The sequence below is a fragment of the Oncorhynchus clarkii genome, chromosome 12 (genome assembly GCF_045791955.1).
Source record: "Oncorhynchus clarkii lewisi isolate Uvic-CL-2024 chromosome 12, UVic_Ocla_1.0, whole genome shotgun sequence".
In the NCBI taxonomy this organism is placed as follows: Eukaryota; Metazoa; Chordata; class Actinopteri; order Salmoniformes; family Salmonidae; genus Oncorhynchus; species Oncorhynchus clarkii.
The window spans coordinates 62,071,027-62,096,775 of NC_092158.1; the positions used below are offsets into that span (position 1 = coordinate 62,071,027).

At 40.1% G+C, this 25,749-nt stretch overlaps 1 protein-coding gene across 1 annotated transcript in view; it reads right to left on the reverse strand.

The window, feature by feature from the left end:
- Positions 1 to 357: 357 nt before the first annotated feature.
- LOC139420998 (battenin-like) overlaps positions 358 to 25,749 on the reverse strand; it is a 40,299-nt gene continuing 14,907 nt past the window's right edge. Inside the window, exons 6-11 of the mRNA XM_071171461.1 lie at positions 22,469 to 22,541; positions 22,175 to 22,318; positions 20,101 to 21,061; positions 16,384 to 16,515; positions 926 to 990; positions 358 to 771 (exon numbers count right to left, since the gene is read on the reverse strand). Of these exons, the coding sequence (XP_071027562.1) occupies positions 20,953 to 21,061; positions 22,175 to 22,318; positions 22,469 to 22,541 (326 nt within the window). The 3' untranslated portion in view covers positions 358 to 771; positions 926 to 990; positions 16,384 to 16,515; positions 20,101 to 20,952. The remainder of the gene's footprint in view (positions 772 to 925; positions 991 to 16,383; positions 16,516 to 20,100; positions 21,062 to 22,174; positions 22,319 to 22,468; positions 22,542 to 25,749) is intronic.

Sequence of the window (25,749 nt, forward strand, 5' to 3'; positions counted from 1 at the left end):
TCAAACAGATGCCATTAATACAGTTAACGAGTGGAGGACAGAGGAGCCTCTTAAAGAAGAAGTTACAGGTCTGTGAGAGCCAGAAATCTTGCTTGTTTGTAGGTGACCAAATACTTATTTTCCACCATAATTTGCAAATAAATGTATTAAAAATCCTACAATGTGATTTTCTGTATTTTTTTCTTCTCATTTTGTCTGTCATAGTTGAAGTGTACCTATGATGAAAATTACAGGCCTCTCTCATCTTTTTAAGTGGGAGAACTTGCACAATTGGTGGCTGACTAAATACTTTTTTGCCCCACTGTAACTAGCCCATTTATACATACACAGTACCAGTGAAAAGTTTAGACACACCTACTCATTCAAGGGTTTTTATTTTTCCTATTTTCTACATTGTAGAATAATAGTGAAGAGATCAAAACTATGAAATAACACATGAAATCAAGTAGTAACTTAAAACGTGTTATACAAATCAAAATATTTTATATTTGAGATTCTTCAAAGTAGCCACCCTTTGCCTTGATGACAGCTTTGCACACTCTTGGCATTCTCTCAACCAGCTTCACCTGGAATGCTTTTCCAACAGTCTTGAAGCATTTCCCATATATGCTGAGCACTTGTTGGTTGCTTGCAGTCCAACTCATCCCAACCCATGTCAATTGGGTTGAGGTCGGGTGATTGTGGAGGCCAGGTCATCTGATGCAGCACTCCATCACTCTCCTTGGTCAAATAGCCCTTACATAGACTGGAGGTGTGTTTTGGGTCATTGTCCTGTTGAAAAACAAATGATAGTCCCATTAAGTGCAAACCAGATGGGATGGCGTATCGCTGCTAAATGCTGTGGTAGCCATGCTGGTTAGTTGTGCCTTGAATTCGAAATTAATCACAGACAGTGTCAATAGCAAAGGACCCCACACCCTCATACCTCCTCCTCCGTGCTTCACGGTGGGAACCACACATGCGGAGTTCATCCGTTCACCTACTTTGCATCTGAAAAAAGACACGGCGGTTGGAACAAAAAATGTCACATTTGGACTCATCAGACCAAAGGACAGATTTCCACCAGTCTAATGTTGATTGCTCGTGTTTCTTTCCCCAAGCAAGTCTCTTCTTATTGGTGACTTTTAGTAGTAGTTTCTCTGCAGCAATTTGACCATGAAGGCCTGATTCAGAGGTAACTCTTTCTTCCTTTTCCTGTGGCGGCACTTGAAGAAACTTTCAAAGTTCTTGATATTTTCCACGTTGACTGACCTTCATGTCTTAAAGTAATGGACTGTCATTTCTCTTTGCTTATTTCAGCGGTTCTTGCCATAATATGGACGTGGTCTTTTACCAAATCGGGCTATCTTCTGTATACCACCCCTACCTTGTCACAACACAACTGATTGGCTCAAACGCATTAAGAAGGAAATAAATTCCACAAATGAACTTTTAACAAGGCACACCTGCTAATGGAAATTTATTCCAGGTGAATATCTCATGAAGCTGGTTGAGAGAATGCCAAGTGTGTGCAAAACTGTCAAGGCAAAGGGTGGGTACTTAAAGATTTTTAAAGATTAGATTTTTTTTAAACACTTGTGGTTACTAAGTGATTCCATGTGTGTGTTATTTCATAGTGTTGATGTCTTCACTATTATTCAACAATGTAGAAAATAGTTCAAATAAAAACCCTGGAATGAGTAGGTGTGTCAACTTTTGACTGGTAGTGTGTGTGTGTGTGTGTGTCTGTGTGTGTGTGTGTTTTCGGTAGGTCAAGGTACCCCTTGACTTTTTCCACATTTTGTTACGTTACAGCCTTATTCTAAAATTGATTAAATACATTTTTTTAAATCCTCAGCAATCTACAGACAACACCCCATATTGACAAAGCGAAAACAGGTTTTTAGACATTTTAGCACATTTATTTCAACTTAAAAAAGGATAACTTATCTACATAAGTATTCAGACCCTTTGCTATGAGACAAGAAATTGAGCTCAGGTGCATCCTGTTTCTGTTGATCATCGTTGATATATTTCTAGAATTTGATTGGAGTACACCTGTGGTAAATTCAATTGTTTGGACATGATTTGGAAAGGCGCACACAACACTCTATATAAGGTCCCACAGTTGACAGTGTATGTCAGAGCAAAAACCAAGCCTTGAGGTTAAAGGAATTGTTCGTAGAGCGCTGAAACAGTATTGTGTCAAGGCAAAGATCTGGGGAAGGGTACCATAAAATGTCTGCAGCATTGAAGGTCCCCAAGAACACAGTGTCTTCCATCATTAAAAAATGGACGAAGTTTAGATCCACCAAGAATCTTCCTAGCGCTGTCGGCCCAGCCAAACTGAGTAATCGGGAGAGAAGGGCCTTGGTCAAGGAGGTGACCTGGATGAAACCTGGCACCATCCCTACGTTGAAGCGTGATAGTGGCAGGAATCATGCTGTGGGGATGTTTTTCAGCGGCAGGGGTTGGGAGTCTTGTCAGGTTTGAGGGTAAGATTAACGGAATAAAGTACAGAGCGATCCTTGATGAAAACCTGTTCCAGAGCTCTCAGGACCTCAGACTGGGGCGAAGGTTCACCTTCCAACAGGAGAACAACCCTAAGCACACAGCTAAGACAACACAGGAGTGGCCTCAGGACAAGTTTCTGAATGTCTTTGATTGGCCCAGCCAGAGCCCGGACTTAAACCTGAGGGGATCTGCAGAGAAAAATGGGTGAAACTCCCCAAATACAGGTGTTCCAAGCTTTTAGCAGTTCGCTTTATTTTTTATAACATATTAGACTTGATCTTCCTTGAATAAGTTCCTCTATTTGTTTTTGTTTTCCACATATTCTGTGCCTCTATGGTACAGTTTTTATTGCTGTCTATCTGTACTGTTAGTCCTGCTATTTCCTTTGTTAATATGAACTCTTGACCTAAATTGATATTTTTTTTAAAGATGAGTGTTGAATTGCCTGTCCTCTAAAGGAACATTTTAAAAGCGTCCCATACAATAAGGGGATCTGCCTATGTTATGTTGGAAAAAGTCAGTTATAAATGATTCTTTCTTGGTTAAGAACAAGTTGTCATCCAATTTCAAATATCCTTTTCTCAAGACATGGTGCTTTGCATTCAGGCCAAAGAGTACATTCTTTGTCTCATCAGACCACAGAATCCTTTACTTTATGATCTGAGTCTTTCATGTCTTTTTGCAAACTCCAGGTGTGCTGTCGTGCTTTTTTCTAAGTAGTGGCTTCTGTCTGGCCACTCTCTTATAAAGCCCAGATTGGTGAAGTGCTCTAGAGACCGTTGTCCTTCTGGCAGGTTCTCCTATTTATGACAAGGAACTCTGTAGTTCTGTCAGAGTGGTCATTTGGGTTCTTGGTCACCTCCCTGACCAAGGTCCTTCTTGCCTGGTTGCTCAGTTTGGTCAGACGGCCGGCCACCTCTAGGCAGAGTGGGTGGTTCCATATTTTTTCAATTTCGCAATGATGGAGACCACTGTGCTCTTGGAAACTTTCAACACTCTAGAAATAGTTGTATACCCTTCCCCAGATGTATGCCTCATCACAAATCTCGACGATCTATGGACAGTTCCTTGGACTTCATGGTATAGTTTCTGCTCTGACATGAGCTGTCAACTGTGGGACCTTTTATATAGTTTTTTTTATTTTGTAAATCATGTCCAAACAACTGAGTTGGCCACAGGTGGACTCCAAACAAGTTGTTGTGACATATCAAGGATGTTCAAGTGAAATTGGATGCACCAGAGCTCAATTTGGAGTGTCATAGCAAAGGGGTGTGAATACTTATGTAAATTAGATGTATCTGTATTTCATTTTCAATATATTTGCAAAAATTTCAAAACATATTTTCACTTTGGCATTATGAGGTAGATGGGTGAGAAACATTTTGAATGCAGGCTGTAACACAACAAAAATGTGGTATAAGACGAGGGGTTTGAATACTTTCTGAAGGCGCTATAGTTTTAACCATGTTTTGAATCTTAACCTTATTTATTTACAATGATATTGTTTACCAACAATGGAGTAAAACAGACTTACATTTGGGGTTTTGATGGGTTAGGACAGTTGAACTAAGCTCATGAAGCATTTATAAGTATTCTTCAAGAATCCATGGCTATATACTGTATATAGTTTAAAAATAATGTACCAATCCCAGATAGACCCTTTCAACTCACAAGAAAGGCAGAACTTACAGTGACTTCAGAAAGTATTCACACCCCTTTTCCATGTTGTTGCATTACAGCCTGAATTTAAAATGTATTGAATTGAGAATTTGTCACTGGCCTACAAACAATACCCTATAATGTCAAAGTGGAATTATGTTCATTACAAATTAGAAGCTGAAATGTCATGAGTCAATAAGTATTCAACCCATTTGTTATGGCAAGTTCAGGAGTAAACATTTGCTTAACAAGTCACAAGTTACATGGGCTCACTGTGTGCAATAATAGTGTTTAACATGATTTTTTTAATGACTACCTCATCTCTGTACCCCACACATACAGATAATTGTAAGATCCCTCAGTCAAGCAGTGAATTACAACCACAAAGACCAGGGAGGTTTTCCAATGCCTCGCAAAGAAGGGGACCTATTGGTAGATGGTACAAAAAGAAGCAGACATTGAATATCCCTTTGAGCATGGTGATGTTATTCATTACACTTTGGATGGTGTACCAATACATCCAGTCACTACAAACATAGGAAGAATGTCTATCTCCGTTGCCAGAGAAGAAGGAAACAGCTCAGGGATTTCACCATTAGGCCAATTGTGACTTTTTTTTAAACAGTTAAAGCGTTTAATGGCTGACATAGTGGAAAACCGAGGATGGATCAACAACATTGTAGTTATTCCACAATACTAACCTAATTGACAGAGTGAAAAGAAGGAAGCCTGTACAGAATACAAATATTACAAAACATGCATCCTGTTTGCAACAAGGCACTAAAGTAATACTGCAACAAAATGCAATTACTTTTTTGTCCTGAATACAATGTATTATGTTTTGGACAAATCCAATACAACACATTTCTGAGTACCTCTTTCTATATTTTCGAGTATAGTGTTGGCTGCATCATGTTATGGGTAGAGTTGTAATCGTTAAGGACTGGGGAGTACTTTAAGATAAAATATAAACGGGATGGAACTAAGCACAGACAAAATCCTAGAGGAAAAGGAATTGAGATTTCTATATTTCATTTTCAATAAATTAACAAAATATGAATATCCCTTTGAGCATGGTGATGTTATTCATTACACTTTGGATGGTGTATCAATACACCCAGTCACTACAAACATAGGAAGAATGTCTATCTCAGTTGCCAGAGAAGAAGGAAACAGCTCAGGGATTTCACCATTAGGCCAATTGTGACTTTTTTTTAAACAGTTAAAGCGTTTAATGGCTGACATAGTGGAAAACCGAGAATGGATCAACAACATTGTAGTTATTCCACAATACTAACCTAATTGACAGAGTGAAAAGAAGGAAGCCTTCTTTGGAACTTTGGATGGTGTATCAATACACCCAGTCACTACTAAAAACATGTTTTCAGTTTGTCATTATGGGGTATTACTTATTTTATTTAATCCATTTTCAATTCAGGCTGTAACAACAGAATGTGGAATAATTCAAGGGAAATTAATACTTTCATAAGGCACTGTATTACAATTGTTTCACCCTTACTCGATATACTGTGAGACGGTATTTTAACCATTCATTTTTGAAACCCTATTATTATGTGTATCGTATTAGAGTACATATTTGCATCCATATTAAAGTACTGTGTATCTTTTAGGTGTGATCTTTGCCAGTGTGAGCGCTGGACTGGGAGAGCTCTCCTTCCTCTCTCTCACTGTCTTCTTTAGCAGGTAGACTATCTCCCTGATTTACTAACAGTTCTGTAAGTTGTTTACTTTGCAGCTCTTTTTTTTTACATAAAAGGTATTCTCACTCAAACCCCTCTCAATCGTTTTTTTCCGACACTCTCACCCCGTGTCTCTTTCTGTCCGCCTTCTTAGAGATGTGTTGGGGGGCTGGGGCTCGGGCACCGGTGGAGCAGGTGTGGCCGGGGCTCTGCTGTACTCTGGTCTCACGCAGGCTGGCCTCTCGCCCAGGAACACGCTGCTCATCATGCTGGTCGTCCCTGTAGCCATGGTGATCAGGTCAGTCCCAGAGGTGAAAGTAAGGTAGTTCGGTACGGCATACTGGCAAAATAAATAGTGGGGGTACGCTGTACCAGAAACATGAGCCTATCACAATAATTCAAGCAAATGTAAATGAAACTTTAGGCTTTTATGCCATTATTTATCATTACCGTACGTCAGAGGCATGAAAAATGTGCGAATGGTGGTATAACCTGCGCTCAAAACTGCGACGTGGTTCCACGAGAACACTAACATTTTGCCAAGGCCGAGATGAGTGGCTGAGATGCGAGAGGACAGCAGTGGATGCATCAATTCTCAAATTGCCAAATCGCTGAAATTGCATGTTGCGTTTATATTTGTGTTCTGTTTACTTTCACCCCTGGTCGGTCCCATAAACAATGTTGATGTGATAAGTTAATGTGTTGTTGTTAGGTGAGTGGGAAAGGATCACTCCTTTTCTGTCAGTTTATCTGAAACCCTCACCCCCTTTTTGTCTCTTCCTTTTCCCCCACTAGTCTTCCCCCCATCACCTCCCTGCACTTCCACTTGGGGAAGGGAGTCTGTGGGGCAGAGACTCACAGAGCAGGCAGCCCCTATTGGATGACACTGATGAAGAGGAGGAGCGGGAGAAAGGTGCTGAAGGTGTGTTTATCATGTCAGCATGTGGTAAGGTAAAGAATTTTGAGGAAAGTGATGTGTGGTAATATGGATGTTTAACACAATATATTTTAAGTAATGAAATATTACATTTTAATTGTAAAATATTTTGTAGGACATTGATTAACCAAACAGCCCATCTTCACTTCCTTCCTTCTGAATATAACAGAAGACAAGGTCACTGGACCACTGACATCTATTGAGAAACTACACATCATTAAAGTGAGTTTGAAGTCACTTTAGAAAAGTGGACTTGGTCTGTACCATTTTCAGATTAAAAAGTTATATTCTCTCAAAGTTGGCCCAGACCAGGGTAAGCCAGGCCAAAATCTCATAAATATCATGTTTTCCCAGTCGATACAAACTCAATTCCCCAATGTGATAGACACAGAACAGTTTTACTTTAATTTCATTTTCACATGTGCTAAATAATCAGTTTAACCCTGGCCTAGTAAGTTTTACTCAGTCTTGATGTGCTCCAGTACTATATGTGTTATTGCCAATCTGCTAATATCAATTCTACCGCCTCCTCAGGGTCTGCTGAGGTTTGTGGTTCCGTTAGGAGTTGTCTACTTCGGAGTACTTCATCAACCAGGGCCTGTTGAGTAGGCCTCTGTCGCCCCTTGGCAGTTTATAGTGTCACTGCAATTAGTTGATATTCTCACATCACTTCCATTCTCATTGTATAGTATGGATGACCCCCAAACTTCTTGTTACAGTAGAACTAATTTCCTAATTTTTCAACTTTCTTTACAGTTGGAACTCCTATATTTCCCAAACTTCTATCTCTCCCATGCAGAGCAGTATCGCTGGTCAGTACCATTCAGAATATATACAGTTGAAGTTGGAAGTTTACATGCGCTTAGGTTGGAGTCATTAAAACTCATTTTTCAACCACTCCACAAATTTCTTGTTAACAAACTATAGTTTTTGCAAGTCGGTTAGGACATCTACTTTGTGCATGACACAAGTCATTTTTCCAACAATTGTTTACAGACAGATTATTTCACTTAGTCACTGTATCACAATTCCAGTGGGTCAGAAGTTTACATACACTAAGTTGACTGTGCCTTTAAACAGCTTAGAAAATTGGAGGTGTACATGTGGATGTATTTCAAGGCCTACCTTCAAACTCAGTGCCTCTTTGCTTGACATCATGGGAAAATCAAAAGAAATCAGCCAAGACCTCAGAAAAGAATTGTAGACTTCCACAAGTCTGGTTCATCCTTGGAAGCAATTTCCAAACGCCTGAAGGTAACATGTTCGTCCAAACAAGTAATAGTACGCAAGTATAAACACCATGGGACCACACAGCCGTCATACCGCTCAGGAAGGAGACGCGTTCTGTCTCCTAGAGATGAACATACTTTGGTGCGAAAAGTGCAAATCAATATCAGAACAACAGCAAAGGACCTTGTTAAGATGCTGGAGGAAACGGGTACAAAAGTATCTATATCCACAGTAAAACGAGTCCTATATCGACATAACCTGAAAGGCCACTCAGCAAGGAATAAAAAAGCCAGACTACGGTTTGCAACTGCACATGGGGACGAAGATTGTACTTTTTGGGGAAATGTCCTATGGTCTGATGAAACAAAAATATAACTGTTTGGCCATAATGACCATCGATATGTTTGGAGGAGAAAGGGGGAGGCTTTGCAAGCAAAAGAACACCATCCCAACCGTGAAGCACGGGGGTGGCAGCATCATGTTGTGGGGGTGCTTTGCTGCTGGAGGGACTGGTGCACTTCACAAAATAGATGTCATCATGAGGGAGGAAAATTATCTGGATATATCGAAGCAACATTTCAAGACTTCATTCAGGAAGTTAAAGCTTGGATGCAAGTGGATCTTCCAAATGGACAATGACCCCAAGCATACTTCCAAAGTTATGGCAAAATGGCTTAACCTTTCTAGGGCAGGCGTTCCGCTAGCGCTGAAAAGGCAGCGCGCAAAATTCAATATTTTTGAGGGAAATATGTAACTTTCACACATTAACAAGTCCATTACAGCAAATGAAAGAAGCTTCTTGTTAATCTACCCATCGTGTCCGATTTCAAAAAGGCTTTACAGCGAAAGCACAACATATGATTGTTAGGGCATAGCCAAGTAAAAAAAAACAGCAATTTTTCCAGCCAAAGATAGGAGTCACAAAAAGCAGAAATATAGATAAAATGAATCACTAACCTTTGATCTACATCATAGGACATCATGTTACACAATACATGTATGTTTTGTTCGATAATGTGCATATTTATATCCAAAAATCTCAGTTTACATTGGCGCGTTACGTGAAGTAATGTTTTGATTCCAAAACATCCGGTGATTTTGCAGAAATACTCAATAAACATTGATAAAAGATACGTGTTACTCACAGAATTAAAGATAGACTTATCCTTAATGCAACCGCTGTGTCAGATTTCAAAAATGTTTATGGAAAAAGCATAATCTGAGTACGGCGCTCAGAGCCCAATCCAGCCAAAGAAATATCCGCCATGTTGGAGTCAACAGAAGTTAGAAATAACATTATAAATATTCACTTACCTTTGATCTTCATCAGAAGGCACTCCCAGGAATTCCAGTTCGACAATCAATGACTGATTTGTTCCATGAAGTCCATTATTTATGTCCAAATAGCCAATTGTTGTTAGCATGTTCAGCCCAGTAATCCATCTTCATGAGGCACGAGCACCACGTCCAGACAAAAACTCGAAAGGTTACGTTACAGGTCGTATGAAACATGTCAAACGAAGTATAGAATCAATCTTTAGGATGTTTTTAACATAAATCTTTATTAATGTTCCAACTGGAGAATTCCTTTGTCTGTAGAAAAGCAATGGAACGCGAGGTAACTCTCACATGAACGCGAAGTCACAAGCCCATGGCACTCTGCCACACACCTCGCTCATTCAGCCCCCCTTCACAGTAGAAGCCTCAAACAAGGTTCTAAAGACTGTTGACGTCTAGTGGAAGCCTTAAGAAGTGCAAAATGACTCCACAGACACTGTATATTGGAAAAACTACAAACCTCAGATTTCCCACTTCCTGGTTGGATTTTTCTCAGATTTTTGCCTGCCATAGGAGTACTGTTATACTCAGACATCACTCAAACAGTTTTAGAAACTTCAGAGTGTTTTCTATCCAATACTAATAATAATATGCATATATTAACATCTGGGACAGAGTAGGAGGCAGTTCACTCTGGGCACGCTATTCATCCAAAAGTGAAAATGCCCCCTATCCCAAAAATGTTAAGGACAACAAAGTCGAGGTATTGGAGTGGCCATCACAAATCCCTGACCTCAAAACCCTATAGAAAATTTGTGGGCAGAACTGAAGAACCGTGTGCGAGCAAGGAGACCTACAAACCTGACTCAGTTACACCAGCTCTGTCAGGAGGAATGGGCCACAATTCACCCAACTTATTGTGGGAAGCTTGTGGAAGGCTACCCGAAACGTTTGACCCAAGTTAAACAATTTAAAGGCAATGCTACCAAATACTAATTGAGTGTATATAAACTTCTGACTCACTGGGAATGTGATGAAAGAAATACAAGTTTAAATAAATCACTGTACTATTATTCTGACATTTCACATTCTTAAAATAAAGTGGTGATCCTAACTGACCTAAAATAGGGAATTTTTACTATGATTAAATGTCAGGAATTATGAAAATCTGAGTTAAAATGTATTTGGCTAAGGTGAATGTAAACTTCTATGATTAAGTGGTGTAAAGCTATTAACTCACATTCTTTGTGCGTGCGTGCGTGCGTGCGTGTGTGTGTGTGCGTGTGTGTGTGCGTGTGTGTGTGTGTGTGTGTTTTCAGGTACCAGACACTGTACCAGGTGGGGGTGTTGGTCTCGCGATCCTCTCTCTGCTGTGTGAAGTTCAGGAGAATCTGGGCTCTCTCTCTGCTTCAGGTGAGTGAACAATAGATGAGATACAGTACCTGTCAGAAGTTTGGACACCTACTCATTCCAGGGTTTTTCTTTTCTTTTTACTATTTTCTACATTGTAGAATTATAGTGAAGAGATCAAAACTATGAAATAACACATGGAATCATGTAGTAAACAAAAGTGTTACACATATATAGATTTATATTTGAGAATCTTCTAAGTAGCCACCTTGATGACAGCTTTGCACACTCTTAGCATTCTCTGAACTAGCTTCACCTGGAATGATTTTCCAACAGTCTTGAAGTAGTTCCCACATATACTAAGCACTTGTTGGCTGCTTTTCCTTCACTCTTGAGGTCCAACTCATCCCAAACCATCTCAATTGGGTTGAGGTCGGGTGATTGTGGAGGCCAGATCATTTGATGCAGCACTCCATCACTCTCCTTCTTGGTCAAATAGCCCTTGAAAAATGACAGTCCCAAACCAGATGGAATGGCATATCGCTGCAGAATGCTGTGGTAGCCATGCTGGTTACGTGTGCCTTGAATTCTAAATAAATCAGTGTCACCAGCAAGCGGTGATGAAATTGTCGGTCATGACATTTTATCAGCCGGTAACTGTTATGCAAATAACTGCCTGTCTCACGGTAATACCCTTTTAAATAACAAAACGTTTAGCATCTTTGGGCTTCCACGCATAGCCTACAAGCCACTCTGATGCAGATCTTTGGAACATCTGCATTTTAAAAAGTCTAATAAATCCATTTAATATAGCCTACACCATCACAATCAATTAATTATTTTAAGTAGATCTAAAGAACCATTATATGAAGAAAATGTAGCCTATACCGAAGAACAGAACAGCATATTTTGAGTTGTCCTCATGTTAGGCCCTGATCTGGCTCTGCCATATGGCTGTGGGCTACACTAATTATTTTTACAGGATTTTCTTAGAATTCCGTGGCATTATTTGATAGGAAGAAGAATATAATAGAAAGGATATTGACTTCAGAGGGTGTGCCCACAAAATGGCTATTCTGTGTTGTGGTTAACAAAGTGATCATTTGAAACAGGTCCTTCTATATGCTGAATATGTAGTTATGTATGCAACTTTAGTTGAGCGACTAATGATGATTTGAAAAGAGTTGGATGAAAGGCATGCGCTCTGCTGTTTCTTGCTCAGGTTGCACACACTTCATCAGTCTGTCATTCACAATTTGACAAGTACTTGATAATATTCTCACCCATCTGACTATTCTCAATGTAATCTGGTGTTTACATATGTGCATTTTTTTAATTTTTAGAATGGCCCACACAAAAAAAATCCGTAGCCTGCACTCAAATAGAAAGAACGTTACGTGCGATTACATTTTTTATATGCCAGGTAGGCTACACTGGTCATAAAGAGGATTATTTTAAGAATTGAGCAATAAAAATAGCATCACAAGAAAGCTGGGATCCTCTTTTAAATGGTGGCCAGACAAAACTCTGTTCACACGCCATGGCGCAATGACTGGGCTTATAAGAACACGGTTCACCAAGTTCTGTTGGCTATGGGCTCTCCAACCCTGTTCCAGGGGTCCTAGGCTTATAGGCTACTTTTTGAGTAATTTGGCCATGATACAAACCTTATCAAAACGTATAGGCTTATGAGCTGAAAAAGTTTTTAAAATAATGCATGCGCTGTTTTTCTTTAGACTGCACACACTGGGCATCATTCACAAGTGATAATATTCTCACCCATTAGATTATTCTCAATTTAATGTTGTCTTTACATACTAAATAATATACTGAACAAAAATAAACACAAAATGCAACAATTTCAAAGATTTTACTGAGTTACAGTTCATGTAAGGAAATCAGTCAATTGAAATGAGTTCACATGACTGAGAATACAGATATGCATCTGTTGGTCACAGATACCTTTAAAAAAAAGAGGCTGGATCAGAAAACCAGTCAGTATCTGGTGTGACCACCATTTGCCTCATGCAGCGTGACACATCTACTTTGCATAGAGTCAATCAGGCTGTTGATTGTGGCCTGTGGAATGATGTCCAACTCCTCTTCAATGGCAGTGCAAAGTTGTTTGATATTGGCGGGGACTGGAACACGCTATTGTACACGTCGATCCAGAGCATCCCAAACATGCTCAACAGGTAACATGTCTGACTATGCAGGCCACGGAAGAACTGGGATATTTTCAGCTTACAGTAATTGTGTACAGATCCTTGCGGCATGGGGCCGTGCACGACAATGGGCCTCGGGATCTCGTCATGGTATCTCTGCATTCAAATTGCCATCGATAAAATGCACTTGTGTTTGTTGTCCGTAGCTTATGCCTCCCCATACCATAACCCCACCATGGGGCACTCTGTTCACAACGTTGATATCAGTAAACCGCTCGCCCACACGACGCCATACACATGGACTGCGGTTGTGAGGTCGGTTGGACGTATTGCCAAATTCTCTAAAGCAATGGCGGTGGCTTATGGTACAGAAATGAACATTTTAATTATTTGACAACCGCTCTGGTGAACATTCCTGCAGTCATCATGCCAATTGCATTCTCCCTAAAAATTTGAGACATGTGGCAACTGGCTCTAACCAGAATAGAAAGAGTGGGAGGCCCCGGTGCCCAACTGATCAAGAGGACAAGTACATTTAGTGTCTAGTTTGAGAAAGAAGCCTCACAAGTCCTGAACTGGCAGCTTCATTAAATAGTACCCGCAAAACACCAGTCTCAACATCAACAGTGAAAAGGCGACTCCGGGATGCTGGCCTTCCAGGCCATTTTTATTTGGTACTATGCCTTGAAAAAGTATTCACACCCCTTAGATTTTTCTACGTTTTTATTGTGTTACAGCCTGAATTTAAAATGGATTAAATTGAGATTGTCACTGGCCTACACACAATACCCCATAATGTAAAAATTGAATTATGTTTAGAAATTTTTACAAATTAATTAAAAATCAAAAGCTGAAATGTCTTGAGTTAAGTATTCAACCCATTTGTAAGCATAGATAAGTTCAGAAGTAAACATTTGCTGAACAAGTCACACAAGTTGCATGGACTCACTCTGTGTACAATAAGTGTTTAACGACTACCTCATCTCTGTACCCCACACATACAGACAATTGTAAGATCCCTCAGTCAAGCAGTGAATTTCAAACAGATTTAACCACAAAGGTTTTCCAATGCCAAGGCAGCAGCTAATGGGGATCCATAATAAATACAAATTATGTTCTAACTTCTAAAAGTAACTGTATCCACTGGCAAATTGGGAGAGAGAGGTGATTGCCGTGTAAGATCCAACATAATATTTTGCGGCAGTGTTGCCTGTCAGCATTAACCATCTCTGATTGAGAGATTCAAGGAGCTATCATCGTTAAGTAACAGATGAAAAGCATTGAATTTACATTCATGCACTTCTGAATTAATTTTGTATCTTTGCCAAGAAGCATTTAACTGCAGGGTACACCCACATATGGAGGAGTGTGCTTACCTGATTTTAGGAGTTGGGGTCAATTTAATCGTAAAACGATTCCTCGGTGTTAAATACAGTGTGTGAACAGACAATGTATAAATTGATGGTTCAGATTACGGGATGCCAAAGTCATGTTTTTCAATGTTCTGTTCCAGTTAAAGGGTTGTTCCGAATTCAATTTGATCTGTGGACCATTTTTTTTATGACTAGCTCAGAATGAGCTTTCCAAAAGTTTTCTATATTATAGAGATCAGTCCTTTTCAGGAGCCCAGATAATGTATTTATAAATCCCAGCATTGGATGGTTCGGTAGTTGGGTTTCCCAGGGGACTCCATAGGCCAGCAAAGCTGAACTAAATTGTAAATATAGAAAAAAGATTTGCCTGGTCTGTCTTTCAATTCTTGGAATGTTCACGAACCATTACTATCCATGACATCAGCAAGGGTATGGATTTCACATTTGGACCATTGGGAGGGATGCAAAAGGCCACCCTCCAGATCACAAGGCATTATTGTAAAATATTGGAGTATAGGCATGTCATTTTGAATCCCAGTTATATCGATTTTCAATTTGACACCATATAGAAATTGTGTGATCAATAATAGGACCAAAGCGTAGTTTACATTTGTTTAAGGGTTATATCAGTAAAGACCACCTCTTCCAGGGCAATAGGAGACACCATATTTCACTCTATACTCCGCAACGGGGCAGAAGATTCATGTCTAAACCAATTTAGGATGGAACGAAATGCTAGTGCCTGGAAATACAATTTAAAGTTCGGTACGGATAGTCCTCCTACGTCTTTCCCTCTTAGTTTTTTTAATTTGATCCGGGCTCGCTTATCCTGCCATATATATTTAGAAACTGCATTATGATTTTATCCAAATAGCCAGAAGGGGAAGCATTGAACTCAGCCATGGAAATATATTCATTTGGACAGATATGCCATTTAAAGCTACTGAAATATTAGTCAGTCTCATCTCACTGTCAGAGCAGCTCACAGATTACTGCACCTGTACTTAGCCCAAACAACTACCTCTTTCCCTACTGTATTTAATTAATTAATTAATTTGCTCCTTTGCACTCCATTATTTTTATTTCTACTTTGCACATTCTTCCACTGCAAATCTACCATTCCAGTGTTTTACTTGCTATATTGTATTTACTTTGCCACCATGGCCTTGTTTTGCCTTTACCTCCCTTATCTCACCTCATTTGCTCACATCGTATATAGACTTGTTTATACTGTATTATTGACTGTATGTTTGTTTTACTCTATGTGTAACTTTGTGTCGTTGTATGTGTCGAACTGCTTTGCTTTATCTTGGCCAGGTCGCAGTTGTAAATGAGAACTTGTTCTCAACTTGCCTACCTGGTTAAATAAAGGTGAAATAAAAAAATTAAGTGTTTGATTAGATTTTTGGAATGCATTTGCATTGAAATAGAGGGACAATAGAGCGCTGAGTACCAGGTCATTAGCGAGTTTGGTAGGCTACTAATGACCATCGGCAACATCAGAGTGCAGTTTTGGAGAAGCATAGTTACCGTGACTCAACTGTCATGTGGAATTTGACTGCGGTCATGACTCGTGATTGCAGGTGTGGTGGTAATACGGTCAGCGTAACAGACCTAGTGGTGGAGCTATAACTTTCTCTGATCTTTCTCTCTCTCCACCTGGCTTTATATTTTCTTCTTCCTCCCCTCTATCTCCCCCACTATCCCCACCACTACCTTTTGTACCCTTGTTCATAAAGCGTCTCAGTGTAGGCGTGTTGATCTAGGATCGGGTCCCCCTGTCCATGTCATTTTATCGTCCTAGATCAGCACTCCTACTCTAAGATGCTTTGTGAATACGGGCCCTGGTCCCTCAGTGTGTGAACGCGGTGTTGCTCTGTCTCCCTCAGTGTGTGAACGCGGTGTTGCTGTTATTGTCAGTGTACTACCAGTTCCTGCCCAGTGCATGGCTGGTGTTTGTGATAGTCCTCTACGAGGGGTTGCTGGGAAGATCTGCATACGTCAACACATTCTACTTCATCAGCAAGGAGGTCATTCACATGGGTGTGTGTGTGTGTGTGTGTGTGTGTGTGTGTGTGTGTGTGTGTTTGTTTGTTTGTCAGCCTGCATATAAGGTTGTGTTTATGTCAATATATAACATTAGCTGGAGGGTCAGCCATCGGACATGTTTGTGTGTGTTTGCGTGCCACTCCCCTTACCTTTCCCCTCTCTCCCTGCAGACTGGAGACAGACAGAGGGAGTTTGCCATGGTGGCAGCCAGTGTAGGAGACAGTCTGGGCATCGCCATCTCCGGCCTCATAGCTTTCCCAGTCCACAGATACTTCTGCTCACTATGAGAGATAGTAGAGGGAGAAAGACTGGTGGGAAGTGCAAAAGAGGTAGTATCATGTTTTGAAGTGCTTGATATTTCCTTGGAGGTCTGAAGAAGAGACTCTCTGCAGCTGGGGTGGATGGAAATTGCTGATAATTATTATAATTATTATGCTTAAATTAGAGGTCTGTTCAGACATCTTCCTGCACCTTAGCAACCTTGCTGGGTGTGTGGTCACTAGCCAACTGTAACTTTAATATTTCTGCCATCACCAAGGACATTTGTCAATGTGCCTTTGATAAATATCAGGATTGTATGTTTTAATATATTTATCTTTTCACTACATTCCAATGTCTAGTATCCTGCTAATATTTGTTTTAAATGTAACCACTAACTTTTTCTTTGCTGCTATTGTTGAGTTACTGTTATAAAATTGTGAATGCTCTAACTTAGCTCTACTAACAGTGTTTACATGTGGTGGGCTTGTATGATCAATGTTCAACTTTTGAAAAATGACCTGAGATTCTACAATTGATTTAAAAAAAAAAAGATTTTGAATCAAATGTGTGGTTTATTGTTCTGTAGGCCTACTTTGTTTTTAAATATGATACATTGCATAAAAATAAAGCTAGAATCCTTAGTTGCTACATCCATTTTGAATTTTAAATTAATTATACAGTTGAAGTCAGAAGTTTGCATACACCTTAACCAAATACATTTTAACCCAGTTTCACAATTCCTGACATTTAATCCTTGTAAAAATTCCCTGTCTTAGATCAGTTAGGATCACCACTTTATTTTAAGAATGTGAAATGTCAGAATAATAGTAGAGAATTATTTATTTCAGCTTTTATTTCTTTCATCTCATTCCCAGTGGGTCAGAAGTTTACATACACTCAATTAGTATTTGGCATTATTGCCTTTAAATTGTTTAACTTGGGTCAAATGTTTTGGGTAGCCTTCCACAAGCTTCTCACAATAAGTTGGGTGAATTTTGGCCCATTCCTCCTGACAGAGCTGGTGTAACTGAGTCAGGTTTGTAGGGCTCCTTGCTCACACACGCTTTTTCAGTTCTGCCCACACATTTTGTTTAGGATTGAGGTCAGGGATTTGTGATGGCCACTCCAATACCTCGACTTTGTTGTCATTAACATTTTTGGGATAGGGGGCAGCATTTTCACTTTTGGATGAATAGCGTGCCCAGAGTGAACTGCCTCCTACTCTGTCCCAGATGTTAATATATGCATATTATGATTAGTATTGGATAGAAAACACTCTGAAGTTTCTAAAACTGTTTGAGTATAACAGAACTCCTATCGCAGGCAAAACCCTGAGAAAAATCCAACCAGGAAGTGGGAAATCTGAGGTTTGTAGTTTTAACTCATTGCCATTCCAATATAGTGTCTGTGGGGTCATTTTGCACTTCTTAAGGCTTCCACTAGATGTCAACAGTCTTTAGAACCTTGTTTGAGGCTTCTACTGTGAAGGGGGGCTGAATGAGCGAGGTGTGTGGCAGAGTGCCATGGGCTTGTGACTTTGCGTTCATGTGAGAGGTACCTCGCGTTCCATTGCTTTTCTACAGACAAAGGAATTCTCCGGTTGGAACATTAATAAAGATTTATGTTAAACATCCTAAAGATTGATTCTATACTTCGTTTGTCATGTTTCATACGACCTGTAACCTTTCAAGTTTTTGTCTGGACGTAGTGCTCGTGCCTCATGAAGATGGATTACTGGGCTGAACATGCTAACAACAAGTGGCTATTTGGACATAAATAATGGACTTCATGGAACAAATCAGTCATTTCTTGTCGAACTGGGATTCCTGGGAGTGCCTTCTGATGAAGATCATCAAAGGTAAGTGAATATTTATATTGTTATTTCTAAGTTCTGATGACTCCAACATGGCGGATATTTCTTTGGCTGGATTGGGCTCTGAGCACCGTACTCAGATTATGCTTTTTCCATGAAGTAAAAAAAAATATCTGACACAGCGGTTGCATTAAGGATATGTCTATCTTTAATTTTTTGAGTAACACTATCTTTTATCAATGTTTATTGAGTATTTCTGCAAAATCACCGGATGTTTTGGAAATCAAAACATTACTTCACGTAACGCGCCAATGTAAACTGAGATCTTTGGATATAAATATGCACATTATCGAACAAAACATACATGTATTGTGTAACATGATGTCCTATGAGTGTCATCTGATTAATATCATCAAAGGTTAGTGATTAATTTTATCTATATTTCTGCTTTTTGTGACTCCTATCTTTGACTGGAAAAATGGCTGTGTGTTTTTTTGACTTGGCTATGCCCTAACATACCTTCATATGTTGTGCTTTCGCTGTAAAGCCTTTTTGAAATCAGACACGATGGGTAGATAAACAAGAAACTTCTTTCATTTGCTATATTGGACTTGTTAATGTGTGAAAGTTAAACATTTCAAAAAAATATTTTAGAATTTCGCGCACTGCCTTTTCAGCGGAATGTTGTCGTGGGGTTCCGCTAGCGGAACACTTGCCCTAGAAAGGTTAAGCCATTTTGCCACAACTTTGGAAGTATGCTTGGGGTCATTGTCCATTTGGAAGATCCATTTCCATCCAAGCTTTAACTTCCTGACTGATGTCTTGAAATGTTGCTTCGATATATCCAGATAGATATCATCATGAGGGAGGAAAATTATTTTGTGAAGTGCACCAGTCCCTCCAGCAGCAAAGCACCCCCACAACATGATGCTGCCACCCCCGTGCTTCACGGTTGGGATGGTGTTCTTTTGCTTGCAAGCCTCCCCCTTTCTCCTCCAAACATATCGATGGTCATTATGGCTAAACAGTTATATTTTTGTTTCATCAGACCAGAGGACATTTCCCCAAAAAGTACAATCTTCGTCCCCATGTGCAGTTGCAAACCGTAGTCTGGCTTTTTTATTCCTTGCTGAGTGGCCTTTCAGGTTATGTCGATATAGGACTCGTTTTACTGTGGATATTGATACTTTTGTACCCGTTTCCTCCAGCATCTTAGCAAGGTCCTTTGCTGTTGTTCTGGGATTGATTTGCACTTTTCGCACCAAAGTACGTTCATCTCTAGGAGACAGAACGCGTCTCCTTCCTGAGCGGTATGACGGCTGTGTGGTCCCATGGTGTTTATACTTGCGTACTATTACTTGTTCGGACGAACGTGTTACCTTCAGGCGTTTGGAAATTGCTTCCAAGGATGAACCAGACTTGTGGAAGTCTACAATTCTTTTCTGAGGTCCAATTGACTCAAATTATGTCAATTATCCTATCAGAAGCTTCTAAAGCCATGACATTTTCTGGAATTTTCCAAGCTGTTTAAAAGGCACAGTCAACTTAGTGTATGTAAACTTCTGACCCACTGGAATTGTGATACAGTGACTAAGTGAAATAATCTGTCTGTAAACAATTGTTGGAAAAATTACTTGTGTCATGCACAAAGTAGATGTCCTAACCGACTTGCCAAACCTATAGTTTGTTAACAAGAAATTTGTGGAGTGGTTGAAAAATGAGTTTTAATGACTCCAACCTAAGCGCATGTAAACTTCCAACTTCAACTGTATATATTCTGAATGGTACTTACCAGCGATACTGCTCTGCATGGGAGAGATAGAAGTTTGGGAAATATAGGAGTTCCAACTGTAAAGAAATTTGAAAAATTAGGAAATGAGTTCAACTGTAACAAGAAGTTGGGGGTCATCCATACTATACAATGAGAATAGAAGTGATGGTGAGAATATCAACTAATTGCAGTGACACTATAAACTGCCAAGGGGCGACAGAGGCCTACTCACCAGGCCCTGGTTGATGAAGTACTCCGCGAAGTAGACAACTCCTCACGGAACCACAAACCTCAACAGACCCTGAGGGGAGGCGGTAGAATTGATATTAGCAGATTGGCAATAACACATATAGTACTGGAGCAAATCAAGACTGAGTAAAACTTACTAGGCCAGGGTTAAACTGATTATTTAGCACATGTGAAAATGAAATTTAAGTAAAACTGTTCTGTGTCTATCGCATTGGGGAATTGAGTTTGTATCGACTGGGAAAAAATTATATTTATGAGATTTTGGCCTGGCTTACCCTGGTCTGGGCCAACTTTTTAATCTGAAAATGGTACAGACCAAGTCCACTTTTCTAAAGTGACTTCAAACTCACTTAATGATGTGTAGTTTCTCAATACATGTCAGTGGTCCAGTGACCTTGTCTTCTGTTATATTCAGAAGGAAGGAAGTGAAGATGGGCTGTTTGGTTAATCAATGTCCTACAAAATATTTTACAATTAAAATGTAATATTTCATTACTTAAAATATAGTGTGTTAAACATCCATATTACCACACATCACTTTCCTCAAAATTCTTTACCTTACCACATGCTGACATGATAAACACACCTTCAGCACCTTTCTCCCGCTCCTCCTCTTCATCAGTGTCATCCAATAGGGGCTGCCTGCTCTGTGAGTCTCTGCCCCTCACAGACTCCACCTCCCTGCACTTCCACTGTGGGAAGGATGAGGGGAAGACTAGCAGGAAAAAAATAGCTGAGGGGAAAGTGGGGGAAAAGGAAGAGACAAAAAGGGGGTGAACGGTTCAGATAAACTGACAGAAAAGGATTGATCCTTTCCCACTCACCTAACAACACATTAACTTATCACATGGGACCGACCAGGGATGAAAGCATACCGAACAAAAATATAAACGCAACATGTAATTTCAACGATTTTACTGAGTTATTGTTCATATAAGGAAATCAGTCAATTGAAATAAATTCATAAGGCCCTAATCTATGGATTTCACATGACTGGGCAGGGGTGAAGCCATAGGTGGGCTTGGGAGGGCCACCCACATGGAAGCAAGGCCCACCCAATCAGAATGTGTTTTTCCCCACACAATGGCTTTATTACAGACATAAATACTCTTCAGTTTCATCAGCTGCCCGGGTGGCTAGTCTCAGAAGATCCCGCAGGTGAAAAAGCCGGATGTGGAGGTCCTGGGCAATGGCTGGCATGGTTACACATTGTCGGCGGTTGTGAGGCTGGTTGGACATACTTCCAAATTGTGCACAACCTTTTAGAGAAATACGCTTTTTGTGCGTATGGAAAATGTCTGGGATCTATTACTTTCAGCCCATGAAACATAGGACCAACACTTTACATGTTGCGTTTATATTTTTGTTCAGTATAGAACTCATTTCTTCCCGGTATTGGACCTCCTGTGTGTGCATGCGCTTGTCAAACTATCACTTAAAAGGGCTCCTTTACTAGACTACCGACACACGCTCATCCACTCACAACATATTTCCAGCCTCCAAACTGGTGAATGGAAAGAGACATCGGTTACACAAAACGGCAAAAAAATAATGACATTTGGCGATTTGAGAATTGATGCACCCACTGCTGTCCTCGCGCGTCTCAGCCACTCATCTCTGCCTTGGCAAAATGTTAGTGTTCTCGTGGAACCACATCGCAGTTTTGAGCAAATGTTTCATGCCTCTGACGTACGGTAATGATAAATAATGGCATAAAAGCCTAAAGTCTCATTTACATTTGCTTGAATTATTGTGATAGGCTCATGTTTCTGGTACAGCGTACCCCCACTATTTATTTTGCCAGTACGCTGTACCCAACTACCTTACTTTCACCTCTGGGACTGACCTGGTCACCATGGCTACAGGGACGACCAGCATGATGAGCAGCGTGTTCCTGGGCGAGAGGCCAGCCTGCTTGAGACCAGAGTACAGCAGAGCCCCGGCCACACCTGCTCCACCGGTGCCCGAGCCCCAGCCCCCCAACACATCTCTAAGAAGGCGGATAGAAAGAGACACGGGGTGAGAGTGTCGGAAAAAAACTATTGAGAGGGGTTTGAGTGAGAATACCTTTTATGTAAAAAAAAAGAGCTGCAAAGTAAACAACTTACAGAACTGTTAGTAAATCAGGGAGATAGTCTACCTGCTAAAGAAGACAGTGAGAGAGAGGAAGGAGAGCTCTCCCAGTCCAGTGCTCACACTGGCAAAGATCACACCTAAAAGATACACAGTACTTTAATATGGATGCAAATATGTACTCTAATACGATACATATAATAATAGGGTTTCAAAAATGAATGGTTAAAATACCGTCTCACAGTATATCGAGTAAGGGTGAAACAATTGTAATACAGTGCCTTATGAAAGTATTAATTTCCCTTGAATTATTCCACATTCTGTTGTTACAGCCTGAATTCAAAATGGATTAAATAAAATAAGTAATACCCCATAATGACAAACTGAAAACATGTTTTTAGTAGTGACTGGGTGTATTGATACACCATCCAAAGTGTAATGAATAACATCACCATGCTCAAAGGGATATTCAATGTCTGCTTCTTTTTGTACCATCTACCAATAGGTCCCCTTCTTTGCGAGGCATTGGAAAACCTCCCTGGTCTTTGTGGTTGTAATTCACTGCTTGACTGAGGGATCTTACAATTATCTGTATGTGTGGGGTACAGAGACGAGGTAGTCATTAAAAAATCATGTTAAACACTATTATTGCACACAGAGTGAGCCCATGTAACTTGTTAAGCAAATGTTTACACCTGAACTTGCCATAACAAATGGGTTGAATACTTATTGACTCATGACATTTCAGCTTCTAATTTGTAATGAACATAATTCCACTTTGACATTATAGGGTATTGTTTGTAGGCCAGTGACAAATTCTCAATTCAATACATTTTAAATTCAGGCTGTAATACAACAAAATGGAAAAGGGGTGTGAATACTTTCTGAAGTCACTGTAAGTTCTGCCTTTCTTGTGAGTTGAAAGGGTCTATCTGGGATTGGTACATTATTTTTAAACTATATACAGTATATAGCCATGGATTCTTGAAGAATACTTATAAATGCTTCATGAGCTTAGTTCAACTGTCCTAACCCATCAAAACCCCAAATGTAAGTCTGTTTTACTCCAGTGTTGGTAAACAATATCATTGTAAACAAATAAGGTTAAGATTCAAAACATGGTTAAAACTATAGCGCCTTCAGAAAGTATTCAAACCCCTCGACTTATACCACATTTGTGTTGTGTTACAGCCTGAATTCAAAATGTTTCTCACCCATCTACCTCATAATGCCAAAGTGAAAATATGTTTTGACATTTTTGCAAATATATTGAAAATGAAATACAGATACATCTAATTTACATAAGTATTCACACCCCTTTGCTATGACACTCCAAATTGAGCTCTGGTGCATCCAATTTCACTTGAACATCCTTGATATGTCACAACAACTTGATTGGAGTCCACCTGTGGCCAACTCAGTTGTTTGGACATGATTTACAAAATAAAAAAACGATATAAAAAGGTCCCACAGTTGACAGCTCATGTCAGAGCAGGAACTATACCATGAAGTCCAAGGAACTGTCCATAGATCGTCGAGATTCGTGATGAGGCATACATCTGGGAAGGGTATACAACTATTTCTAGAGTGTTGAAAGTTTCCAAGAGCACAGTGGTCTCCATCATTGCGAAATTGAAAAAATATGGAACCACCCACTCTGCCTAGAGGTGGCCGTCTGACCAAACTGAGCAACCAGGCAAGAAGGACCTTGGTCAGGGAGGTGACCAAGAACCCAATGACCACTCTGACAGAACTACAGAGTTCCTTGTCATAAATAGGAGAACCTGCCAGAAGGACAACGGTCTCTAGAGCACTTCACCAATCTGGGCTTTATAAGAGAGTGGCCAGACAGAAGCCACAACTTAGAAAAAAGCACGACAGCACACCTGGAGTTTGCAAAAAGACATGAAAGACTCAGATCATAAAGTAAAGGATTCTGTGGTCTGATGAGACAAAGAATGTACTCTTTGGCCTGAATGAAAAGCACCATGTCTTGAGAAAAGGATATTTGAAATTGGATGACAACTTGTTTTTAACCAAGAAAGAATCATTTATAACTGACTTTTTCCAACATAACATAGGTACTGCAGATCCCCTTATTGTATGGGACACTTTTAAAATGTTCCTTTAGAGGACATGCAATTCAACACTCATCTTTAAAAAAATAGCAATTTAGGTCAAGAGTTCATATTAACAAAGGATATAGCAGGACTAACAGTACAGATAGATAGCAATACAATTTTTACCATAGAGGCACAGAATATGTGGAAAACAAAAACAAATAGGAACTTATTCAAGGAAGATCAAGTGTTATATATTATACAAAATAAAACGAACTGCTATAAGCTTGGAACACCTGTATTTGGGGAGTTTCACCCATTTTTCTCTGCAGATCCCCTCAGGTTTAAGTCCGGGCTCTGGCTGGGTCAATCAAAGACATTCAGAAACTTGTCCTGAGGCCACTCCTGTGTTGTCTTAGCTGTGTGCTTAGGGTTGTTCTCCTGTTGGAAGGTGAACCGCCCCAGTCTGAGGTCCTGAGAGCTCTGGAACAGGTTTTCATCAAGGATCTCTCTGTATTTTTTTTCAGTTAATCTTACCCTCAATCCTGACAAGACTCCCAACTCCTGCCGCTGAACAACATCCCCACAGCATGATTCTGCCACTATCACGCTTCAACGTAGGGATGGTGCCAGGTTTCATCCAGACGTGATGCTTGGCATTCAGGCCAGAGGGTTCAATTTTGGTTTCATCAGACCCGAGAATCTTGTTTCTCATAGTCTTTAGATGCTTTTTGGAAAACTCCAAGCGGGTAGCCATGTGCCTTTTACTAAAGGAGTGGCATCCGTCTGGCCACTCCACCATTAACACCTGATTGGGAGTGCTGCAGAGATGGTTGTCCTTCTGGAAGGTTCTCCCATCTCCACAGACGAACTCTAGCTCTCTGTCTGAGTGACCATCGGGTTCTTGGTCACCTCCCTGACCAAGGCCCTTCTCTCCAGATTACTCAGTTTGGCCGTGCCGACAGCGCTAGGAAGATTCTTGGTGGTTCTAAACTTCGTCCATTTTTGAATGATGGAAGACACTGTGTTCTTGGGGACCTTCAATGCTGCAGACATTTTATGGTACCCTTCCCCAGATCTTTTCCTTGACACAATACTGTTTCTGAGCTCTACAAACAATTCCTTTAACCTCTGACATACACTGTCAACTGTGGAACCTAATATAGAGAGGTGTGTGCGCCTTTCCAAATCATGTCCAATCAATTGAATTTACCACAGGTGGACTCCAATTAAATCCTAGAAATATATCAAAGATGATCAACAGAAACAGGATGCACCTGAACTCAAT